Source organism: Tripterygium wilfordii, chromosome 20, assembly GCF_013401445.1.
Source record: "Tripterygium wilfordii isolate XIE 37 chromosome 20, ASM1340144v1, whole genome shotgun sequence".
Taxonomy (NCBI): domain Eukaryota; kingdom Viridiplantae; phylum Streptophyta; class Magnoliopsida; order Celastrales; family Celastraceae; genus Tripterygium; species Tripterygium wilfordii.
In genome coordinates, this window is record NC_052251.1 from 2,747,955 (window position 1) to 2,775,059 (window position 27,105).

General features: G+C 34.5%; 2 protein-coding genes across 2 annotated transcripts; both read left to right on the plus strand.

Annotated features, from left to right (window-relative positions):
- The first annotated feature begins 11,695 nt into the window (after positions 1–11,695).
- On the plus strand, positions 11,696–13,542 carry LOC119987140 (protein DETOXIFICATION 49-like). The gene has a single exon (XM_038831933.1). It carries the CDS (start codon positions 11,777–11,779, stop codon positions 13,310–13,312), a length of 1,536 nt encoding a protein of 511 aa, XP_038687861.1. The 5' UTR covers positions 11,696–11,776; the 3' UTR covers positions 13,313–13,542.
- Positions 13,543–16,662: 3,120 nt separating this feature from the next.
- LOC119987144 (ribosomal RNA processing protein 36 homolog) lies at positions 16,663–22,174 on the plus strand. The gene is made up of 10 exons (XM_038831937.1): positions 16,663–16,959; positions 18,001–18,110; positions 18,209–18,339; positions 18,453–18,519; positions 18,909–18,961; positions 19,684–19,738; positions 19,833–19,937; positions 20,112–20,229; positions 21,707–21,753; positions 21,862–22,174. Exons 2-10 carry the CDS (start codon positions 18,012–18,014, stop codon positions 21,961–21,963), a joined length of 777 nt encoding a protein of 258 aa, XP_038687865.1. The 5' UTR covers positions 16,663–16,959; positions 18,001–18,011; the 3' UTR covers positions 21,964–22,174.
- Positions 22,175–27,105: the final 4,931 nt, after the last annotated feature.

A 27,105-nucleotide genomic window follows, 5' to 3' on the forward strand; every position in this document is an offset into this window, starting at 1 on the left:
CAATTATGTCTTCAGGGAAGTAACCTTGAAGTTTGTTAATCTCAATGAATCGGATTTTATCTACTTGTTTGATTATTTTAGACAACTCTATTGGATTGCTTTATCTATTATTTAATGTGTAAATGTGGATAAGATTTTTTTGAGAAGTGTGTAATTCGTGTAGATATAGGTTCTATTTTGTGTAAATGTTTTTCATATATAGTGAATTGTTTCAAGGTTAGTCGCTTTATAAACTATATGTTTTCCCCCTCTTGGTTTACTTGTAAAAATTGTAGAGTTGCTTTACTTTTATCATTCCGTAAATTTTGTCTAACTGTTGATTAACGAACTAGTGTGTGTAACTTTACTTTCATGGAATGAATTGTTAAGACTTATACACCTTTTCAAAAAAAAAAGTATTGAATTAGGAAAACCAATTACTATACGAAAATAATAAGTCATTGTACTGATGGAATTATAATTCTAATTGATCGAAATTATTTATTTTTGTTTTAACCAATTGATTAATTCAAAAAAAAGAAGGGAGCTCTGTTTTTTTCAATGTCACAACCAGGGGCGAAGCTACCCTTACCCAAGGGGGGTAGCTGACCCCCCTCAAATTTTTTTAATACCCCTAGTTATATACTAATTTACATAAAAGACACCCTTGAATATTCAATTTTGACCCCCTAGTTATAAAAAATCATTCTCATGGTTGAAACAAGAAAACATGTGACAATTATTTTGTATTTTCGAATGTATAATTAATAGATAATGTAGTATGAGTGGGAAGGAGAATGTAGTATGTCACACAATGGTAATTTTGTTGGCCATACTTTTCACCAATGTTTTAAAGACCGGATTTCGGATCGTGCCGGTAGGCCACCGAAAACCGGTTTAACCAGTTCAACAGGTTTGATCGACAGGTTTTATTTGATTAATTAAAATTTTTAATAATTAATAAAAAATTATAAAAAATCTGTAAAAATACTAAAAATAATATAAATTAAAATTCATCCAAATAAAGTAATAACCACAATAATAACACTCTGAATCTCAAATTAAACATAATATTACCAAATGTAATTTTCAATTAACAAATATTCTTATAAGAAAGTACAACATAACTGTATAAATTATAAAATTTCAAGTCCAACACAACCATTTAAATCTCTATTAGGTTAAACTTTTATTCTTTTTAAAAAACAATTTACTTCTTTTTTTTCTTTTCTTTTTTATCAAAAAGTTCTCAATTTTGAATTTTTTCAAATCGTACAACCAGATTTATACCGAAAACCGGCCGATTGAACCGGGATTTGATAAAATCGGTATTTTATCAATATTTTATTAAATTGTATCGGTGACCTCTCAGGTTTTCGATTCAACCAATATTTTAAAACACTGCTTTTCACATTTTTGACACAAAATATTCAACATTAAATGTGCACCATTCGAATTTAGGGATTGTGGGTCCCAACAAATGAACAAGAAGGCCCAATATAGAGGAATGACAACCTCTCTTCTTTACAAGTTGGCCCAACAAAATTGAGCAATTACAATGGTACCATTTTATATGAGTGATGTATTCATATAATCACTCTTGAACAAGTTACTCAATTATGTACAAATGGTTTGCTCATATACACAAATCATCAAACGGTAACAAAAAAAAAAGTAAATAAGAAAACTAATTTTGATGTCAAAGACACATATACTTTCCAATTTTCTTCCTTGATATTTTGTAAGGTTTGATTTGTCTCCAACGGTACTCTCCCTTAGTTGAGATTTGTCTCCAATGATACTTGATTTTCTTCCTTGATAGTTTGCCTATGGTAATCTCCCTCCCTTAATTGAAATCTGTCTCCAACGTTACTATGAGATTTTCTTACTTGATAGTTGCCCTTTGTAACCCTTTAGCTATTGTCTTACATAGAATAAGGTTTCTCTCCTATGGTCCGAGAGATATTTTCTGTTGTACACACTCTGATTCCTCAATCATGCTTTGATGTTGGGGTTGATTTGTGTGACTATTATCACCCTTACTCAAGCTAGTGAGTGGAATGAAATGGACTCCCAGCTTGACCTTAAATTTTGAAAACGTCAGCTTCGAAAGTGTTTTAGTGAAGATATCTGCTATTTGAAGAGTAGAGGGAATATGACGTGTAATGAGAGCGCCAACAACCACTTTTCACGAACAAAGTGAATCAATTTCAATATGTTTTGTACGAGAATGGAATACAAAATTGATTGTCATATGTAGAGCACCAAGATTATTGCTAAACAACTGAGGTGGGCGGTGTAGGAGTAAGTCAATATCTCAAAGTAAATATGTAATCCAAGTAAGCTCAGCTGCAGTAGAGGCTAGTACGCAATAATCGGCTTTGGCGCTAGAGCGGGAGATGGTTGACTGTTTCTTGGAAGACCATGAGATATAGTTTGCACCAAGGTATACACAACAACCGGAGGTACTTCATCGAATGAGAGAAAAACCTGCCCAATCTGCATCATAGAATGCATTTAGAGTTAGCTTACTTTGAGGTATAAATTGAATACATTGATCAATGCGGCATTTTAGGTAATGAAGTATCCTTTTAGGAAGTGATTGTGCATCCACCTAAGCGGATCAAGAAGACCGAGTAAATGTCGTAGACATTGTAGATGCTCAATGATTTTTTATTGCTATTAAGTTAGGGGCTCTGATATCTTTGGTCTCTAATATTCGACCTTTCATTTTTAATATAGAGTATGGGTTATTATGTCCCTTATTATTTGTTTTCTCGCTAAATTTTGTCATCAACTTTAGGAATTATCAGTATCATGTTGTATTTGATTGGACTCTCGTAGAGTTCGTTTATTGTGTTCCTAGTTTTTCATCCTGTCATGGCATGTAAGGGTTCTTTGTTTATTTGTTCTTCATTTATGTGATGTAAATTTCTTGCGTGTCAAGTGCTCGCTTATTTGTACGTTGAATCGCTTCGTGGTCCTATTCATGGATTCATAGTTCTATGATCGTGATTAAACTCCTTTCGATATGTAGTTAGGCATACACTACTTCGAATATTGGGTTGGTGAAAAAATTTTAAAATAAAACTTAATTTGTTTAAAATTTATTTTAAGTTTGCAAAATTTATTTTGCACCCCTTTAAATAAAATAAATATTTTTAAGGGTTTTAAATCAAAGAAAAGTGTTTGATTTAATTGGAACTCTTGGTAGAACCTTGCATAATAATTCTAGAATATAAAAAAAATGTCTAAACTAGTTTTGAATCGTCTTCGGTGCATATGAAATTTATAAAAAAATTTATGCATCATGATATATGGTTGACTGTTGTAATTGAGGAGTTGGATAGGTTGTTATGTTGGATAGGTTGCTGTGATAGCTTTGATGTTATTGTCTGACTTTTGCGGTGATTGTGCTTACTACACACCACCGTAAGACGTGATCACTATATGAGATTTTATCGCCTTACTATTACTCGCATGATGATACAACGTATTTAAACGCCATGGCCTCAGATAGTGGTTCCAGACTGCTGTGCACACTGGTTGTGTTTTGTGCGACTGCTTATACATATATATGCATAGTTGATTGTGATTATGGCATGATCATATGCATTATCTTCTGCCCAAATTTATTGTGGTTCTATTGATAGTTTGCTCTTTTATTCATGTATATTTAATCGACTCTATATCTTACCAATTTGTTTCGGTATTTGTTTAACGTTGTTTGTTTTTCCGATTGATATTTATTCACTCGGATATCTGTCACATAGGTATATATAGGTATATGTATTTAGTGTCGGTTGGTTAGTGGTTTGCTAGAATTTACTATTTGGACTTCTGCATCTTTATTTTCATGAAGATGCATTTAATTCTGTCTTTTTTAAGTTCGGATTTATTTGGGTTTGAAACAAATACTCGTCCCGTAGAACAAAACAAAGCTAAAATCATATTATTATTTTTCTCTTTCTTGTAAGAAGTTCATGTCTCATTACTAGGACATAATTACTCTACTCTCTCTGTATTTGTATAATTTCCTCTCTCTACTCTCTCGTCACTAGAACAAAAACTAGCTTATTATTGTCTCATCGTATGTCCCCGTGCATACATAAACAGTTTTTGACAGACGACGGTGAAGACAAAGTCCAATCCAATACATTTTGGCCGGGACCATACCACATTTTCCAATTATATTAAGACAATTTTAGGGTCTAACCCTAAAACAAAATCTAGCATGAGGAGGAAAATGATAGATTTTTATGGTGTGATTATCTCGTGACTCAATTATGAATGGTTGCTGAAAAAAAAAATTGTCACCTAACTGAAAATACATATATTATTAGTTTAGAAATTGAGCCAATGACGGTGTTGGCCTGACGGTAAAGTACATGCTAGTTATGCTATCTCACGTGGGTTTAATCATCTCCGGATCACATGAGCTCACACATAAATTTTTCATAAACTTGCCTGACATGCGTAGTTTGTGGGTTAGCATGCAGCGCAAAAGAGTTTAGCCAGTGCGTTGCGCACCCAAAAGTTATCCGCATTTTAAGTCCATACGTTGTGCACCCAAAAGTTGTCGGTATAGGAGAATTTTCATATATATACAGAATGAATGCTATTTTAACAAGTTGAAATAAGGTCGAGTTTTGTTGGCATATAAATGCTGGACCTCGTGAAGTTACAAGAATCTAAATCAAATCAAATGTACCCTACTTCAGAAAATGAATCCTAAAAAGGTGTAAGAATCAACAAAGACAGCCAAAAACCCTGCCGGTCGTTACACGTCTATATATATATATATATATATATATGCCTTCATCACGGGAACAAATTTTCATTAGACTTTTAACTTTTTTGTTAATACCACAAATTAAACCCATAAGATTCAGTTGCACGTGTACTTTTCTTCATGTTTCTAGATACAATAATTGATAACAATTACTCATGATCTTTGTGAATCGATATATGTTGACATGCATGATCTTTGTGAAAAGGTTCATTGAATTGCCATTAACCCAATCAAATCAAATTGTAGGTTTTGAATGAGTTGGGAGTTCATGGTTGAGTCAAGCAAGAAATGGCATTGGTGATACATACTTTTCCATCTAGAATTTTCTCTGGCCCTATATCTATATATATATGACGTATATAAGACCCAATACCGAACAAGTTGTGTTACTTTGGGATTTTGAATCCATTTTTATTGGTTTGCTTTTCAACTCTTGGATATGTAGGGTTTTGGAAAAATATTGCACAAAATGTGGACGTATTTGGCTCTTTGTCATGCATGATTCGTGTTTGGCATCAAAGGAACATCCATATTCATGCACGTATAGATCAATTATTTGTTTTTAGTGCAATTTGAGTCAAATTTGAAATTGGACCATATCGATTGTACGAGAAAAGTATAAATTCTAACATGTGCTCGTGATCGTCATGTTCGCAGTGTACGTACTAATCGTACTTCTGTTGATAGTTGGAAAGTCCTAGGTTACACTATTATCATGTGATGATTTTGGGTGACAGGGTACTGTTGTAATGTTTCTGCAGTGGATCCCGCTATAATTAAGATTTGTGGTATCAAAAGTTTTTATTTTTTTTAAATCATAAATATTTTTTTGATTGTTTTACGAGTTCAATCATTTTTTTTCCAAACAAAAATTAAATTGAACGTAAAAAAATATAAAATTTTTAGATCGTTAAATATAAACCCGAAACATTCTTTGTCTTATTTAATTATTTGTTTTGAGAAAGAAATATGATTAGACTTATAAACCCAATTTAAACACATCGTTGTTTTCAAAAAAAAAAACTTTTGTTTTCTAGACATTGCAGCAGTGTCTGCTGTAATTTTTTTTATAGCAGACCCCGGCATCCGAGAATTTTCGGTGTGAAACTAAAAGATTCATGCATATGTATATCCATAGCTAAAAGACAATAAAGGATAATAATTAATGCCTAGAATTCACATTTCTTTCTTTGTTCATATTAAATCTAATTCATTCATGCCCTTGACTTTTACGGTTACTTCATTGATTTGCAGGTGTATGTAGCTAGTCTTGTTTCTGGATGTGTCGGTGCCTGGTTGTCAGAAACTAAGAATAAATTAATTGTATCCATTTTGGGAGTTTCTAACAAGTGGCCATTTGGGCCATAAAAAACAAATTAGGGCATGTATAGCAAAAGATGAGACAAGACAGGTAATATAATTTTTGGTCACTGAAAAATATGATTCAGTTTAATTTGATCATTGCATTTTCAAACGTTCCAACTTGGAAATTCGAAGTTGAAAAACATTCCAATATAAACATACGTGTAGATTTCTCACTGCTTGAGTAGATTTCATAATTTGATTTTTATGCCATATCGACGAGTTTACTGTTCAAATAATGAAAAATCTATCCATATGTGTAATTAAAATAGTTTTCAACTTTTGATTCCCAGTTAGAACATTTTTGAAAATTCAGTCGGAAAGTTCAATTGGATCATATTTTTCCATCACCAAAAGTCACATTATCCCAGAAAATATACATAGTGCACCGTTTCCACCCAAAACCCTATTCGTCATGATGCATTTAATGGGATTTGACTAAAAAAAATAGAGTTTGACAATACAAACCGTGTAAACAATGTCCATGACGACCGACATGCATCATAAAAAGAACCTTGGAACATATCCAATGAATAAGGCCGACGCAAATACTAATCCCTAGAAGAAAAGAAAGCTAAAATCATACTAGTATTTTTCTCTTGACATGCAAAAGGTTCATGTCTCATTACTAGGGCATAGTTACTCTCTACTCACTCTATATATGTGTAATTTATGTGGCATATATGGGATATGTGAGTCCTCTCTCTAGTGCACTAGAACAAAAACTAGCTTATTATTGCATTATAGTGTGTCCGAGTCCATATGCACAGTTTTTGGACAGATGACGGTGAAGACAAAGTCGAATCCAATACATTTTTGCCGGGACCATACTACATTTTCCAAATATATTAAGACAAATTTAGGGTCTAATCCTAAAACAATAGCTAGACAATTTTAGGGTCTAACCCTAAGATAGGGTAGCATTTATTGAAGATAAGTTACGATAAAATTGTTTAAAATTGTATGGACATGTCCAACGTAGATATAGCGGTGCGTCATTGAGGAGGAATGAGAGAGTAGGAGGCAGTGAGATAGACCTAAAAAGACATGGCTTGAAGTAATAAGAAATAATATGAATTTAATAGATGTGGATGAATGTATAATTCATTATAGAAATGAATGGAGAAAACAAATACATGTGGTGGATTTCCAATGACGTTCTCATAGACTTGTTTAACCAACCCTAAACTTTTGGGATAAAGGCTCGAATGATGATGATGATGATGAGAGATAAAGTTCTTCAAACTTTGTATGAGCCGGAATTAAAGTGTGATCATAGCCTGACTCATGCAATATAAGTTGTTAGAGTGTCCTTAAATGAGTATCTTTGTGGCCACGTGTTAGATTTTGACCCAAATTACTCTGTTGTCAGTTGTGAAATTTATGGGTGCGTGAGCTTGACTGTCCAAGTTTAGGCTTATATCAGATATACGTCCAAAGGTTTCAGAAACCTTGTATGTTGTTGCTATTGGTAAAAAAAAAAAAAGTATCAAAACTACTGAGTTTATACTTTTCTATGTAGAATTTTCTCGGCCACTATACCACCGTAACACCCAATAGTACACAAGAAGTTGTGTTGCTATCGAATTTTGAGTCGATGTGAAAAACCCAATTAATTTGATTTTCGTTTTAAGTCTTGGATATGTATGCAGGGATTTGAAAAATTTTGCACTCGCTCTTGTCACGCCATGATTTGTGTTTGCCTTAATTGCTTTTAGTGCAATTTTAGTCAAATTTCAAATTTGACCATATTGAGTGGTCACTAGAAAAGTAGAAATTAATATATGTTCACACGATGAGTAAGTACTAATTGTATGCAGTTGGAACGCCCGAGGTTATAACATTCTCATGTTAGAATTTTGAGTTCCCATTTACATTTTTGGAATAAGACATCTCTTTGTAGTATGAAACTGGTAGATATATGTATTTCCATAGGAAGTACTAATCGTGAACATGTTGCCCCACATCGCTTGATTAAGTCCAAGTAATAGTGGTTTATAAGTAAAGACTCACACCTTCTCACACAACCAAGAACTTTTCTTTGGGTCTAAGTATCATTAAGTGAGACAACCCATAACGAACAAAGTCGTGTGAGCCCGATGCATCCACTGGAACCGAATATCCCAAAGCGGACAATATTGATTGGTAGTGAGTGGGGTGAGATTTATGACATGATAACAGAGCAGTTTCTTGGTCCAATTAAACAGGCCTCTATCTGTACACTTGTTGGGTCTGACATAACCCAGTCTATAAGTGCAAGGGAGTGTTGTCGTTCCACATCGCTTGGATAAGTCAAAGTGATGTGATTTATATGTAAAGACCCACACCTTCTCACACAACCAATGTCATTTTATTGGGCCTAAGTAGCATTAAATGAAATGGTCCAAGAATAAAAAGCCGTGTGGGCCCAATGTGTCTACAAAAATCGAATAATCCAAAGTGGACAATATTGATTCGGAAAATGACATATTATTGCTCACTTTATGAAAGTTGGACGCTTAGGTCAAAAAAAAACACTTAGCCATCTAAGTACATTTTTTTTCATGTAAGTACCTATTTAAAAATTAATAATTACATAATCTCACATCTGTCCTTCTTCTTCACTAGGCATGGATCTAAAAATACCTAGATCTAAGACACTTACTCTCCATCTCCACCATTGCCACGTTTGCCTCCATCTGCATCTCCACCATTGTCACTGTCCACCTCCATCTCCACCATTGCCGCCGCCACCTTCGCTCTCCACCACCATTGTACCTCTACAATCATCTTTTTCATTTTCTTATTCTTATTCTTATTCATTTTATTTTTATTAGTGTTAGTGTTCATCTTCATCTTGTTAGATCTGAGATGTATCTGAGTTCAGATCTGAGATCATGCAGATCTAAGATCGTATGCTACTTGTTTCAATATTACTACAAATCTGAGATCGTATGTTATTGTTTGAAACAAAACATTACGTGAGCAAAAGTCCAAAAGTCTTCTTAGGATAATGCTTTAGACTTTGAAAAAATGATCCCAAAAACCCCTCATTTAATGTGGAGTGTTGAATGTGAAGTGGATCTTACATGTGTATTTTTAATTAATGGTTACTTTAATACCACATAGATTTGGGAGTCTTTTGGGGTTAGAAAATGAGGGGATTTAGCATAGAATTTTCCCATATTGGTTTGTGATGATTGGGGTGGGATTTATGACAGAACAAGTAGAGATGTGCGAAGGTTAGTGCATACAGCACAAATATGTGCAGAGTGCATGGATTGGGGTTAATACAATTTTTGATCATTGAAAGATTTTGGATTTTTCATCTTGGTTACTGAATGTTCAAATGTTTCAACATGGTCACCAAAAATTGTAATATGTTTCAATATGATCATTATTCTAGTGTTTAACTGTTTCAACATGGTCACCAAAAGTGACTATAGAATGAAACATATTATTATTTTTAATGATCATGTTGAAACATTTGAACATTCAATCATCAAAATAAAAAATCTAAAATCTTTTTGTAACCAAAAATTATATTAGCCTGCATGGATTGCATGCTAAGGCGAAGACAAAAGTTAGGTCAACTCATGGTTCCGGGACCATACAAACCACGGCGTTTCTTTCGGTGCGTTTTCATGCCACATTTATCCAAATATTAGGAAAAATTTAGGGTCTAACTACACCCATACCTACATCCCACATTTTAAATTTTAATGTAAATCCATTAATGCGTGCTTTTGCCGGTGTTTGTTTACTTTAATTCGATTAGTTGCGGCGGCATGAGAAGAGACATGCAATAAAATTTTTCTGGTGTACTCTACATGCGTTTAGATTGTCCTTAAATCAATATATTTGACATCACCTAACAAGTTAACTTATTGAGTTGTTTTATATTCTGTATTATAGCGTGACTCATGCAATATACACTACTAGAATGTATTTAAATGAATAGATTTGTGGTCGTTGAGTAAGTTAGGTAACTTATTGAGTTTAAAGACAATTAAATATGGTATGAGAACTAGGGCTTGCTTAGATTGAAAACTGAAGAGTGGAGTAGAGCTAATGGAGGGAAAGTTACGTGAGGGAAGTTATGGGAAGGGAACTACTTTGACTCGCCCTTACTTTGATAGCACGTAGAGTGAATGGGAGTTAATGAGAGGCGAGAGATGTGAGTTAAGGGGATGATTTAGGAAATACTAACAATTTTTCCTCTTATCTCACAAACCCCCCAATTTGAGGGGTAACAAAATGTTACGTTGGAGAGTTAAGGGCTTGCTTGGATTAAAATTTTAGAGAGTTAAGTGAAGAGGGTTAAGGCGGAGGAGTAACTTCACCTTATTTGGATTGAAGAAGAGAGAGTTAAGTGGAGTGAAATAGAGGGGATGTTCCCCCCTCACTTAACTCTCTAACTCAACATTTTATGACCCCTCAATTTGAGGATTTGTGAGATAAGAGAAAATTTTGTTTATTATTTGCTAAATCATCTATCACTCAACTCACATCTCTAATTTTACTTTCAATCCAAGCAAGGGTGAGTGAAAATAGTCCCCCTCTCATAACTCTCACTCCTTAACTCTACTTAACTCTTTATTTTTCAATCCAAACAATGCCTAAGTGAGTAGAAACTTCCGCCTTCTTCACCTCACTTAACTGTCTCTCCTAAAATCCAAGTAAAATGAAAGTTACTCCTCCCTTTTCCCTTTTTAATCCTTTTCATTTAACTCCGCAAAACATCAATCAAAACAAGCTCTAACTCTGCACTCACTCCCAATACTTGTTGTGTCATGCGAGTTTTGTGCATATAGCTAGATGAGAAAGTGTGGTGAAGATCATGTGTATATATAGATAACCTAATTGATAGTACGATATTGCATACGCATGTCTACATTTCTACATTTTAGTACATTTCTAGAAATGATGCCTAAAATGGTAGTGGTCTAACAAATTAATTGTAGGATCAATAGTACAATACATAAGTCAAGCCATCATATGATCATATCCACAAATGGGTCCAACACTACAACCGTCCATACTCAGTCTATTTTGTCTCCGTTTACAAGCACACATATTGTATATCGTCGCCCAGGAAAAAAAATAAATACTAATTAATTTTATTAATAAATAATTAACCCCCAAAAAAAGCCATAATTAAAATTCATAAATCATGGAAAACAAGAAATTTAAGTTTGAATTAAGGTTTGCAATAAATATCGACTCTTTATATGAAACCGTTACTCTTTATAGCTATTTCTCTCTCCAAAAGTGATAAGGATATAAGTCATCCAACTGATTGACATGTCACTCTCTAATTCAATTATCAGGCTTTATACGCTACTAAACTTATATTAATTAAGAGACGAGATGAATAACTTAATCTTATTTATCGGGATCCCTGACATTTTTGTCCTCTCTCTATTCATTGTATGAATGTACGACTTTCTCTTGCAGACAACAACAGTAACAACATTGTCAGTCAAATAGGACGCCTGTGGAGAATTGGCTTTAAAGAATTCATATCTTTAGAAAACTAAATTCCATTTATATCCCAACAATTTATAACTCCTAGAAGGACCACCCACAATCTCAGAGTCTTTAAAATCTCATTCTCTCTACATTCCTTCAAACTCCTCTGTTTTTTGTAGTAGTTTTCTCACCATGTGCAAGTCTTCATCTGATGATGATCTTCAAAACCCATTAACCAATCCATGGATCTACAAAAACCCAGATTCAATTCATCAACAAAGTTCAGAAAGAACCCAACTTTCGCTTGTGATCAAAGAAGCAAAACGCATTGCCAATATTGCTCTGCCTATGATACTTACAGGTCTATTGTTGTACTCTCGCTCAATGATTTCAATGCTCTTTCTTGGCCGTCTTGGGGATCTCGCGTTGGCCGGTGGATCGCTGGCTATTGGATTCGGTAACATCACCGGATACTCCATCCTCTCCGGCCTTGCTATGGGGATGGAACCAATTTGCGGTCAAGCTTTTGGTGCTAAAAGATTCAAACTTTTAGGCCTCACGATGCAAAGAACAGTGCTTTTGCTTCTCTTGACTTCAATCCCTATTGCATGTTTATGGCTCAACATGAAAAAGATTCTCATTCTTTGTAACCAAGAAGTTTATATAGCAACAGAGGCTCAATCTTATCTCCTCTATTCGTTACCGGATCTTCTCGCGCTGTCGATTTTGCATCCTCTGCGGATATATCTCAGGACACAATCAATTACTCTGCCTCTAACATATTGTGCTACATTAGCAATCTTCCTTCACATTCCGATTAATTACTTTCTAGTTTCTTGGCTCAATCTTGGCGCCAGAGGAGTTGCATTGAGCGCGGTTTGGACTAATTTCAATCTAGTCGGATCATTGATTGTATACATTACAATCTCTGGAGTTTACAAGAAAACCTGGTGTGGATTCTCCAAGGAATGCTTCAAAGGGTGGAAATGTTTGCTGAATCTAGCGATTCCGAGCTGCATTTCGGTTTGCCTCGAGTGGTGGTGGTATGAAATCATGATTCTGTTATGTGGGTTGTTGTTGAATCCGCAAGCCACGGTCGCTTCAATGGGAGTATTGATTCAGACAACATCACTGATATACATTTTTCCTTCTTCGTTGAGTTTTGGCGTGTCAACTAGGGTTGGAAATGAATTAGGTGCTAACAATCCCAACAAGGCAAAACTTGCTGCAATCGTTGGTCTCTCCACAAGCTTCATATTGGGATTCACAGCATTGTTGTTTGCAGTCATGGTTAGAAAAACTTGGGCTTGTATGTTCACAAAAGACGCAGAGATTATCAAGTTAACAACCATGGTTTTACCAATCATTGGACTATGTGAGCTTGGGAATTGTCCACAAACAACAGGTTGTGGAGTCTTGAGAGGTACTGCCAGGCCTAAAATGGGAGCAAACATTAATTTGGGTTGTTTTTACTTGGTTGGTATGCCAGTTGCGATTTGGTTAAGTTTCTTTTGTGGGTTTGATTTTAGAGGACTCTGGCTCGGCCTCTTAGCCGCCCAGGGCTCGTGTGTGCTAACCATGCTGTTAATCCTGGCTCGAACCGATTGGGAATGGCAAGCTGTGAGAGCTAAAGATCTCACAAGAAGCATTGACATTGTTGATGATGATGATTTTGAAGTTACATTGAAGGATGATGAAGCAAAGCAAGATACTTGTTCCCCTGTTTGAACCGTCAGCGCAAGGGTTTATTGTTTCTAACCATTCAAATTAACACCAACATAACTGAAAATTGATAGCCTTACTAATTAATGTAATTGAACTAAGTGAAAGATAGAGAGTTAATGGATATTTTTTTTTTGTTTTGTTATTTTGAAAACAGAAGTCCCGTCGTCCCATCCCAATTCCTGAGATGTATAGACAACATTTAATGTGTATGTGGAGTCCATCACATGCACTTTAATTTTGGTCCATACACCTCAACAATTGAAACCCTAATTTGTTGTTTTGAAACATGTTTAAAACCCATAAATTATACTCTCATTTAAAATGAGGGTCATAAATTCAGGGTAATACACAACCCAACGTAATCGATACATTCATGCTCGAGATAAGTCACAAGTGTATTACTTAGGTGAGATTCCAACTTAAAAAACTTACAAATTAATATAGTCAAAGATAGTAAATTGGAGATTTTGTTTTGTTGATTGTTTTGATTTAATTGGAAAGATACATACTGTGATTGAATGAAAGGGGTTGTTATGTTTTTCTTTTGTCTGCACCGTCTTGTTTTGGGAAATGTGCAATGTATCCACCTGGGAAAAGAATTTAGAAGATTTTCTTGTGTATTTATTTTCGGCCTGAGTTTCACGAGCGGAAAACGAGTGGACCAGAGGTGGGCTTACGAGATTGGCCCTTTATGTAATCTTTCAAATTCAACGAAAAATTAAAGTCTCAACTCTCATCTCTCAAATAGGAGAGAAGATAAGCACAAGTGATAGAGATCCAGTAAACGAGATTATAGTAATCTCAATAGTAAATGTGTCACTTCACTCTCTGATTTAATCATAAAATTTTATGGACCTCTACAGAAATGATTGGGATCCATAACATTTTTGGAAGGTAAATAGCATTTAATGGTAAATGACAACTATTGAGTTGTTGTGAATTTGGATATGGATGCAACTCTCGGGTGCATGGAAGTAAGCAAATAATAGAAGATCTAGACAAAAATAGTTGCTGCCTGTTTGGTGCAACAAAACTGCTTTCAATTCCGCTAATGGCACCGCTTTCGGTTCGCTAATGACACCAATGTGCTGTTTCGCTGCACCAAACGGTGCAGCGGTTGCAGTGGAACCACTGCACATTTTGCAGCGGTTCCGTTGCAATATGAGAAGCTCCGCGTAGGAGTTTCTCTAGGAGGATTCGCCTAGTATTTTAAAACTTTTTAATTGTGGGGCTCATGTAATGATTGTATTTTTAAATTTTATAAATAATTAATGTGGGCCCCACAATTTTAATAATATATATACAGTTTTCTACTTAATATTATAATATTATATATTTTTCGACTTAGTAAAATTAATTTCAGTTTTGACATAAAAAAATTTCTAATATACTTAATTTTCTTTTAATAATAAATTATATTTATTAAATTAAATTTAATAATAAAATTATAAATTATTGTTGCAAAAAAATTTTTAATACAAATTTTATTTATTAGATTAAGTATTAAAATCATAAAATCTAATATTATAATACTTTAATTCAATCGTTTTTCTGCTAGCGTCAGTTTTTACTTCACCAAACACCTCACAACATATTTGACAGCTTTAAGTTCACCAAACACCTACCAAGCGGACCCTTGGTGTTCCTTTTGAGATTTCTTGAGGCTAACCATTCAAGCGTAGGTGTACCGGTTATGAAGATAACGAAGAATTGTATCTCCTTGAAAAGAGCGATATACCAATGTTTGATTCTTAGTCCACTACGGTCAAGTTTTTTATTGTAATTTTTATTATTATTTTATGCACTCCTTCAAAATAACAATTTAAAACAATTTTTTTTTTTTTGGATAATTCTAAGGCATTGTGATTTGTGAATATATATTTAAGGATGTGGATGAGTGAAATGACCAATGTACCCACTTTTTTGAGTCTCTCATATTTCAAATCAATGATAAAAATATATATGCGCATTTGAAATGTGCAATTTAGATGTTTATATGAGAATTCAGACTTTTGAGGTCTCAAACATGGTCTCCTTCTCTGAATTGAATTAAATAAACCAATTAAAATGAACCATATTGGGCGGGAGTCAATTTCGCAGCCTCATGACCCACACCCTCTACGTATACCTTTCTATCTTAATATTATGTATCAACGTTGATCAGTTCCTTAATCCAGACCAGCTGGCAGCTGCCATGCAATTGTCTTATATATTGACCACCTCAATAATAATGAATAATATCAGTATAAAGAAACGTGAATGGTGTGGGATGACTAATTATAATTATAAGAAGAAGAATATATGGTTCTCTATAGACGCAGCTAGGATTGTTGAAGCTAAGAACCTCGAAGCCATAATTGATATGCTTCTGAATTCTAATGCACTGTTTGTTGGATGCACATGATTCAAATGAATTCTGAGCTCTACATGTCCGTGTGATTCACATGAAATTATATGCGTATAATTCATTAATTGAGATAATTCGGATACCAGTTGCTGAAATCCCTATCATAACTGATTAGTTTAAGTTATAAAAAGTAATTGATATGCTTCTGAATTCAAATACTGAGATGGACGCACATAATTTCATATGAATCATATGGGACATGTGAGACCCACGATTTTACATGACTCATTAGTTTAGAATCTTAGATGGTGATATTGTGCTTTCAAGTTCATAGGTTCAAGTTTGCGATTCCGATTTTACACTCCTCTGATTCCGATCCGATCTTACGTTTTCACTACCATGAATATACATGACTACAAACATAAAGAAAAAGTCAAAAATCCTGAAAGTAGAGGGCATACTGGCAAAAATTCAGTATTTGTTATCGAATAGTCTTGATATATATATATATATATATATCCATAATCTACAATTTCAGTTGGAACATAAAGTAAGATAAAAAGCATATCGTGAAAGATAATCAAAATTCATAAGCCAAGAGTATAACTGTATAAGCATAGAGTGAGACTGATAATATTTATGGTTGGAATACACGGGTGCTTCATCCATGGATTTTGAACAATCAGTTTAACACAAAAAAAGATCAGCCATAAACCAATGTGTGAACTTATAATCGTCCACGGGCTGAAAAAAAATCCTAAAGCAAAAAACCTTTGACTTCGAGAAGTAAGCCAGCGACATTTTCTCTTCTAAAAGGCCAATGTTACAAAAATCGGTCTAGTCGAGGCTTGCCGGCTGCCTCTTTGATTAGAGGGTAATCGGGTCACTTAATCAGTGACCCGATTAAATACCGATTAGTCAGGGCTAGTCGGCCTAGTCTCTTTTTTTGGGCATGGGCCTTTTTTTACTTTTGGCCCAGTTTCTCGTCCAAGTCATAACAGCCCAAAAACTCCCTCTTCTAGTCTTCTACGCGACGCGACTTCACCTTTCAATTGCAGATAGCTTGAAACCCTACAATTTGCATATGTATGTTTGCTTGTTGCTGCAACCGATTGCTTTGGGGAGTACAAAACGACTGAGGCGCTGGTGATTTCGACTCGGTTCTTTGCTATTCTCTGCTATTCGCTTGTTCTATTCTTTGCTGTAGCTTGTTCTAGTCTCTGCTGGAGCTATTCTGTATTCTCTTCATTGGTTCTAGAGGTGTTCCTGTTCGTCGCTTGTTCTAGTCTTCTGGTCGACTCAGGTTCTATATTCTATCTGCTACTCTTGTACCCTCTCGTGTTCTGTACTCTATCTGCTAGTCTCTGCTGTTGTGTTCTTCGATTCAAGCTGTTGTGTTCTGTACCCTCTCTGCTGTTCTGTACCCTCTATGCTGTTGTGTTCTGTATTGAAAGGAGGAATGCCCACAGTCAGTTCAAATAAGATGACACCGACAGACCACCAATCTGCCGTTGTGCCTGAGGAAGATAGAATATAATAGTTAATTTCTAGACATCTGTACGTGAGCAACTGTTGTAACATGTCATGGTATTGAAAATTATGCTTATTTTTACATAGTATGTAAAATCTTACAAACATGTGCCCCCATTACAGAGTACAGACATGCTCTGTCTTCAACTATATTTTTTTTATCAATTAATGGCTTTATGCCTTTATGTTTCACACTGGAGTGTTTAATTTTAATTTGTGTTTGACTCTGTTAGTATTAAATTTGGTTTGGTATTGCATATGATGATTGCTTAATTTACTTTGAATTTTTTTTTGTGATGAATTATTTGTTCTGGTTGATAATTTGCCATTAATCTGTATGTGTTCAAGGTTTTATTTTCATTTATATTGTGTTTTTACACATATATATATGATATGTATTGCATATATATATATATATTAATTAAAAAAACTCAAGACGATTAATCCGATTAATCCCCGATTAATTCAATTAATCCCTAGTCCCCGCGAACCACCTAGCAGCCGACTAGCGATTTTTGCAACCATGCTAAAGGCTATACGCCTTCAAGCCCAATCGGAGCTGTTTCTTGCTTGCAAAAACATTTAGTTGGACACTTGGACCGCTAGTTTTAGGGGCAAAATAAGTTTCAATTGCACACTTTGCTTTAATCTTGCGATTTTTTTTTCTCTTCTATTGTTTCTGGTTTCTTTCACTTCTTGAGGTTATTGGTTGTTCGGTCAATTTTTTTGAAGATATTAAAGATGCTTGTATAAGTTTATTGATTTTCGCTTGTTTTTTGTGTGTGTGTGTTTTTTTTTTTTCCTCATTCCCAAGTATAAGTCCCAATGAGGATAACCAATGATGCAATTGCAAGTTCAAGCAAAACCCAGTTGGAGAAAGGCCAAGAAAAAGAACATGAATTTTCGTCATCTTCAGAAGAAGAGGTAACATATAGGATTTTTTTCAACAAACCTGAAATTTAGAATATTTAAGTCAATTCAGTTTGTATGTTTATTTCTTTGTTGTGTTCTTTGCAATTAAGGAGGATGAGATAGAGCGTGAGCTGGCTGATGTCACCTTTGAAGAGCTCCAAAAAGCACGCTCGAATGGGTCACATACTATTTTCCGTAAACCTGAGCAGGATAAGAAGGCTGGAAGGGCAAATAAAAATAGGTAATAGTGTTTTGGTGAATGGCTGTTGTATTTTAATGATGAAATTTAGATGCTATTTCTTTGTGTTGCATTATAATAATTTATGGGAGTTGGTGAATGTTGAATGTGTTTAGGCCAATGGAGGTTAGCTGCAAAAAGCCTGTGAGTCGATTTAAGGAGGTTGTTCAGGCTCCTAAAAGGGTAAGGTTATCTTTTACTCGGCAGTTTTGCATGATAAAATAATCTTGAAGGTTGGATAGTAATAGAGAACTAAAATTGATTCCTTTTTGATTTAGTTATTTTTGGAATGGAGGAGTATATTGGCTCAAATAAACAGTTGCAGATGTATTGTTCTTGGTGATTTAGCTCTGTTCTTAGATTCCCAGTTTATGTTTGATTATTCTCATCCACAGAGGAGTAAATTGTACACCGCTTGCTGTTGTTTTGTCTATGCTAGAAGATCATGTTGTATTTGAGAGAGAATCGTGATGATTTTTTTTCCTTACGTAACACTGGATTAGTTCTATAATTCTATTTTATATATCAGAACATGGACAATTTGTTGATTCGAGATTGATGCTTTTGCCCAGGTTGTGCGTGATCCTCGTTTTGAATCACTGTGCGGTGCACTTGATGAAGAGGGGTACATCTCTTCCTGACTTTCTCTTTTCTTGTTTTAAAGAAGCAATAAGATTTTATTTGTCCATGTGGTTTGTGTTCAACATTGGCATTACTACAATTTGGTTTTACTTGAGGAAGTTAGTTGGTAAAATGCCCGTAGTTACCTTAGTTTCATCAAAGCATTGGCATTCACCTAAAATGGGTTGCTGATGAACCAATGCATAAAGATTGTACAACCATTTGTCCTAATAACATGAATAAGTGTTTGCAAACCCTTAAAAAAGATTATTTTCTCTCTCTCTTTCCACATGATCCAGAAGATGATCGAGGGATTAGAGGGTATGGTGGTCTTATTCCTTTTTAGGCTTCTGCCACAATCCCGAGCTCTTAACTCAGCTCCCACACATTTGGCGTAATTCCAAATGGTTAGTGTAGTTCAATGTTCACTTAAACTCAAACGCTTTATCTTTTAAAATTTTCAGATTCAAAAGTTTATGGAGAAAGTGAATAGTTGCTAAGTTTTTTGTGCTTACCCAATGTGTTAATGTTATTTTTAATCACCTTATTTGGTCATTTTCATCCAGCACAAAATTTATGAAGCAAGATACTGAAGTAGATTTTATATTCTCTCTCCCCTATACTCCTATAAATGGTTATTTTCAATTCACTCTCTAATATTAGTTTCAAGGATTATTTTCCATTAAAAAGATTAATTCAAAGGATAGTTATTCTTGGATTTTGTAGGTTTAGGAAGAGATACAGTTTTCTGTATGAGGAAAACCTTCCTGCTGAGAAAGAGGTAGTATTCTTCAATTCTTTAATATGGAAATGTGTAATCAATTTCTTGTGACAGTACATTGATTTTTTTTTTCCGGTTAATTTATGTATAACAGGAACTAGAGAAGCAAGTAAAGAAGTTGGAAAAAAAGGAAAAGAAACTAAAGAAAACGCCTGACTTAGAACTCAAGGAAGAGTTGAAGAACCACATATCTTTGATTGTAAGTGATTTGCCTTGTAGGTGATTTACTCTAAACTTTCTTAAGCACTACATGCATAGGTGTATCTTATCGTGTTCTTGTAATTTTTGTTGTTCCTGTTGATGCTCTAATAAAGTTTTTCACCACTTAGAAAAGAAAAGATATGTGAACAATGATCCTTTTATATCTTTCCAGGACAAACAGCTGAAATCTGAGCCAACCAAAACTAGGGATGCAGCAATACTGGCTAAGCATAAGAAGGAGGAAAGAGAAGCGGCAAAGAAAGGGAAACAACCCTTTTATCTTAAGAAATGTAATGTGACTAATCTCTCTCTCTATAAGCAAATTGTTGTGACTATTACTATTTCTTATGCTACATATGATAATTTCCCACAGAGCATGCTGCATGCACATAGCAATTATTCTGTCTGCATCTTAACACATTGAGACAATATTGCATTAACTGCTTGGAACCATGAACTAAAAACCCAGAATGTGGATTTTCAACCACTTTTACTAGTTCTTGACAACATGTGGGAGCTATATTCATTGAATAGTAAAATGATACAAGATTCAATAAAAAAATTTTAAAAATAATACTAAGAATACTGTATCGAGTCACTTTAGCCGTATTGTTTCCATGGTTATTGTAGCAGCGTGAGTTTAAGTTTCTGATGTTTTTGGTTATTTCATTTGTGGTTAGACTAAATCTAGTCAAGGACCATCAATCAGTGGTGTTAAGAGTCCTTTTCATTCATACATACGGGGCATTGTAGATAACATGGCTAAAATTTAGTTACTGAAAATGTCAGTCTTGTACATTTCAAAGTCAAACAGATGTAGTGTTTGCTTGAGCTAGCTCAGAAAAAGAAAGTTTCTCTTTGTTATGCCTATAAGAATTCTAGGTTTTGACTGAACATTGAGGTTTCTCGAAGTCGAGGGCTTTGGTGAAGTCAGTTGATGATGAACTGAAGTTATGGACAGCTCCATGCATCATCAAGTCACAGTAGAAGACATGTATGATTCCTTTGGTCACCTGCTGGACAACCTGTGTAAGTAGGTGTGGGATTCATGGGGACGTGAGCCCTTATGGGGGGAGATTGTCACACACACAGCCCGAATGGGCGCTAAAGGTGGGCAGTGCTCTAAATCCCACATCGCCCAAGGGAGGATGTGAAGTTCAACATATAACAAGGCCAAACATCCTAACCTAGTGAATGCATTTTCTGGGCCAAAGGGTCCAGGAGAACAAAGGGACCAAAGTAGACAATATTCACTAGGCCTAAGGGGAGGCAGGCTGTTACAACCTGGTTTGTTAGAAATAAAAGGGTCTTGGAAGGCATCGAGACTGTGAAGGGGAATGCTTTGGACGGTTTTAACTCTTTAAGGTTGTGGTTTTCGATCTTGTGACAATGAATTCAGCGTCCAACTTATTAGTGGTGTTTGATAGGACTAAAAATTGTAAACAGTTAAGTTATTTTGTTTTTGTTTTCCTCTCTGCCTCTTTGGGTGGCACTCCCTTGCTGCTTGCAATGACATTGTTTTTCCATTAGAAGAAAGGCTCAATAGTAATAGAAGGGATCAGAGTCGATCTACGGAATCACCAATTATATAGCTTTCCTTATTAGCAATGTTACTCTCAGGCTTGGATTTGAGGACAAACTTTAGATGATAGACTGCCAGTTGATCAATTTGTCTGTACTGTTTTTGCTTTTGTGTGTGATTCCTGATATGAATACACTAGCATATCAGATACAACATTAATGCTAACCTGGTTATGTTTATTTCAGCCGAAATACGGAAGCAAAGGCTTGTTGAGAAGTTCAACAAACTGAAGGTAATTTATTCTTAATTTAATTTTCAGAAGACTTGAAGTCGTGACAAATTAACAGTTCTCAGTGACTACTTGGTTTTAGCTAAATAATATATCTTGTAATATGACTAGGCTTCTGGCAAACTTGAGTCCTTCATTGAGAAACGGAGGAAGAGAAATGCTTCGAAGGACCACAGATACATGCCATATCGTAGGTCAGAAAGCAAAGAGTAACAAAGTTGATACTTCCTTAAGATTTCAGTTGTATTTATGTTTTAATTTTTAAAACAGCTAACATGTTTTGGATGCTTTAAGTGCTGAGAATTTTGATATTTGTAGTTGATTTCTACATAACATGCTTGAATGATAATTTCCATTGGCTGTTTTCTCTCATTATTGGGGAATTTTTCCACCTTTTGGATTTAGGTTTGGCTCATCTTCTTTATTGGCCGCTCTGGTTTATGATGGTCCATTTTATTTCCTATAATTGTAAGAGTTGAGTAAATGGTTTGAATCTAGAAAGATTACTTGTTTTTATGAGCTAGAGTTTTTAGGAAGGATGACTTTTGTTCATTCTGCTTGTGAACACACGTTAGTGCAATCAAGAATTCAAGAATAGCTGTTTTTCAGTCACTATATATATATATATATCCTTTTGCAGGGGCCATTTATGTAACTCGGTCTCGTCGAATACGATAAATAAATGGTCTAATTGATCATTACACAGAAACTGAGAGTAAAAATCTGGATAAACTGGCACTGCTCAACGTCTCTTCAGATTCGTTCAATTGAGACTATCTAAAGGAAGCTGAGGGTATGGGGTTAGGCTTTTCTGGAGTTCAGTTTTGGGAGGAAACTTATACTTCCACCCAAGTTAAAAATACAGTTACGTTGACATTTCCATGACAGATGCCCGGATTATGAGGAATCTATTTAGTGACTAGATTAAATGATTTGAACGTTTGAATTTGCAGTGATCGAGAATTTTTTAATGACCACGAGTTTAATAACTCGAATTTGTTATTACATATATGATTGTTGGAAGAATTGAATGAGAGATCTAGCAACCACAACATGTCATATACACTAGTTGCAAGCTCGCGCTTCGCGCGGTACATAATTAATTTAAAAAATAAAGATTTTTGATAATTTTTTGATACTTTGTTACCATGATGAATAACAGAGCTTGAATTATAGAAAATGAAGATAATTGTGAGATGAACAAATAACTACAATACTTTTTTCTCAATATGCTACGAAATAATTTTCTAAGAGGGAGCGAAAAATTTAATGCATAAGGAAAAAATATGCTAAGAGTTCAACAATTATTGTTTGTGTTGGTTTTTTGAACAAAGTTGTAAAATAACTAAAAAACATCTCATAAATTCTAAATTCTATAAAAAAATATAGCACACCTCATTTGTCTCCTAGTTTTTACATCTCATTTATTATTGCTTCTTATGTCAGCAAGTCACAATTTTTCATACTATGTCAATAAGCATATATAATATATAATTTGTTGTACTCTATATCTCACATTTGATCAAATTCCTCATTTGTACGATCATCCACTAAGGGATTATCTTATACGGGATCATCCTTTATGAAATCTCCTAAGAATGCATCCTAAACTGGATCTTTTTCATCATCAGAGTTTATTGAATTGTATAATTTGATTGTTGTTTGACAACTAATTCCATAATTCGTAGGATCATATCGTTAGGAATTTTGTTGAAATTGTTCATTTTTCCCATGAAGTTTTTGTAGTATCTCTTAGAACTTTATTGTGATATTGTATATTTTTGTGTGTTATTTTATACCTATATTGTGAATATGTTTCATTTAAGTTTTTATCTTTTTGTTTTTCTATGCAATTAATAGGTGATAATTGATATGACTATTTGTTGTACTGAGTTAATTATACATTTCGTCACCGAAAGATAAGTGTCGTTCAATTTTAGCACCGAAAGAATTTTTGTTACAAAGTCGTCACTCATTGATTCAAAATGAGACATTTAAGGGATTCGGTCAGAATTACTACAGTAACGGGCAGGGTCAACGCTTAGACGGCAAATAGTCAACACTTGTAAAATTGGATATGCTTATATGGCAATTTGACATGGGACTTAGAAATTCCACCTAGGTTTTTTGAAAAAATAATAATAATACGTGTCATTAAAAAATAAGAATAAAAACCTTTACTTTCTCTTGTTTGTCCTCTCTATCTCCTTATCTGCAACAGAGCAGCCTGAGTCTGAAATCGGAGCCATGGTCGGCGTCGGAATCTTCGTCACCACTGGCAATGCCAGTCTAAACTGCAGGTCTCCAATGCTTATCGATGAATCAATCGATTTACTTGTCTCCAACACAACACCTTATTACATCTCCGAGCTACCCCACGAGTGTTTGCCCTAATTTGCAAGATTGTTTCTTATTGTAGTCAATCTTATCGATTAACCGATCTAGTGAGTTACACGGGTATCACTACTTAATTACCCATTCATTGAAGCTCTACTTGGTCCCTTTGATGGCGGGTATTGAACCCAATCTGTTACCAACAAATTTGCAAGGATTGGTATTGAACCCAATCTGTTTGCAAGAATATGTTATTTGCAAGAATTAAATGCTGTGTTGCAGGTTTGTTAGTGGATGAATAGCAAATTTTGGATTACTTGGCAATGACAACGGTAAGAGAGAGGAGAGGTAAGAGAGAGAAAGTAGAGTTTTAGAGAGAGATGAGACAGAGGGAGACCAGACAATATACACCAGTTAATCGGTAGAAGAAGAAGAATGCGGCGGTGGTACTGTTTGAGCTACAGTGAGAGAGAAATTTAGGGGAGAGAGATATTCAGTTGAAAAGGCAATGAAGATGACAATTGGGGAGGAGTATATTGGGAATTTCAGATACTTATGTGGCAATATGTAAATATTTTTATTTTTATTTTTTTCCACGTAAACATACATTAACCAATGACCTTTTAATTTAATGCCACGTCAGTGGACTCCTGACCGAACTTAATGCCACATCAGCGAAACTCTGCCCGAGTACCTTTAAAGTCTCATTTTAGAACTTTGGATGATGACATTGTAACAAAAAATCTTTGGGTGCTAAAAGTGAACAATCGTTATCTTTCGATGATGAAAAGTATAATTAACCCTTGTTGTTGTTGTACTATTAAATATGATTTTAAAATTATTTGTATATTATTAACTGTATGTGCTTGTGGGTCTTAAAGTTATTCAATATATTTAACTTTTTCTTTTGTCTGTTACTTTTTTTTTTTGTCTAGATTTTTTTTAGAGGCATCCACGTGACACCAAGGAGAATTTAAGCTTTTATCTTTTTGTTTTTCTATGCAATTAATAGGTGATAATTGATATGACTATTTATTGTATTATTAAATATGATTTTAAAATTATTTGTATATTATTAACTGTATGTGCTTGTGGGTCTTAAAATTATTCAATATATTTAACTTTTTCTTTTGTCGGTTACTTTTTGTTTTTTGTGTAGATTTTTTTTAAAGACATCCATGTGACACCAAGGAGAAGCCTTTTGGATCCTCCATTATATATATATAGATTGATGATATATAGTTGCATGTCATGTTTTCGAATAAATAATTTCGTTTGGTGTTTTTTTCTATTTTGTTGGGTTAATTATATTTTTCAGTACTAAAAAATAAGAGTTGTTACGAATTAATTATTGTAGGGCTATTTGTTATAGCGGCATCACCTAATATTTCAAAATGAGACAAAATAGTCACCCATGCAGATTTCATACAATCTCAGTCAGGTTTCTTTTTGATGTAACAAGTGAGATATATATTTAAGGACTTGTGTGAAGGGAAGTGTTGGAGCACACACCCTAGACAAAGTCAGATATTGAAAAATAAAAAGAGTTGTGAAGGGTTTATAAGTGTTGGGATGGACTTAGATTCTTAAGTTATGGTTTTTGAGTATTGAATTTTCATCCAATGCTAATAGAGTTATGTTAGGCCCATGTAATATGGGTTCACCCCCTGTCTATATTGTTAGCAGACACAAATATCAAGTTATCTGTTATGACACTTTAGATGATCCTTTACAATATAGGAGATTGATAGAGAGACTTATTGACACCTACCAGAACTAGACCAGACATTACCTATACAGTAAACACATTGAGTCAATACATAATGAGACCAACAAATCATAACAGGGTACTCAAATAATTAAAGGGACTGTTGGTCATATTATTTTATTTTTATTCACAAAAAAAATTGTAAGTTGAATCCTTTTGTTCTACTGATTGGGTTTCATGCTTAGACACTAGAAGGTTTGTCATTGGTTACAACATCAAATTAGGAGAAACCCTAGTTTTCTAAAAATCCAAGAAACATTAGACAATATTGTTGGAAATGTTAGGAAAAGTCATGGTTGAATGGCTCCCAAAGACAAGTGTGTGTTCAAAAATACCATATTGAAAACTTGGCACTTGGAATGCTGACATAAGTGGGAGTGTTGGACTTCTCATTCGGGCCAAAGGGCACCCAAGGTTTTGTGGTGTAGAGACTATTCACACCATGGGTCATTGGGTCAAACCATAGAAATGACATGAGTTGGAATTTTGAGGAATGAAAGAATCATTAGAAGGAAATATAACTACCTCCGATACCATGTGAAGAATAAGAATAGCTAAACCATAGAAATGACATGAGTTAGAATTTTGAGGAATGAAAGAATCACTAGAAGGAAATTATAACTACCTTCGATACCATGTGAAGAATGAGAATGGTCAAACCATAGAAATGACATGAGTTGGAATTTTGAGGAATGAAAGAATCACTAGAAGAAAAAGATAATTACCTCCGATACCATGCGAAGAATGAGAATTGCTTAATATTGATGTAAAACTTTACAAGATATATATGTGTACATGTATGTGTGAATGGTTAGGATTACATACCTAATATAGACCTGTACAATTGATTGTGTTGACAATCACGTAAGAAAGATTTGTGCCAACAATCATGGGGAGAGATCATGATGTAGTCATCGACTCTTGTGAAGAGATTGTAAGAGTAATTGGTGCCAGCAATCATAAAGTCATTAATTCATCATTAATATTTATTTCAAGTGCTTGGTTCCCTCACACCCCTATTGAGTACCAATGTCAAGCACACCAAATTCATTCAACTATCAATTACCAACTACCAACCTCGAAAAGATTGGAGAGAGAGAAAAGAATGGAGGAAAAGGGAGAAGAAAAACAAGTGAGTGTGTCCCGCTTGTGCACTATTCCTTTCTAAAGAGTGCTCCTTAATTAGAGTGTGGCTTAGTTTTCTAGCATTTTTCAAGTGTCAAATTAACCCATTATGGGACTCCGTACTGGAC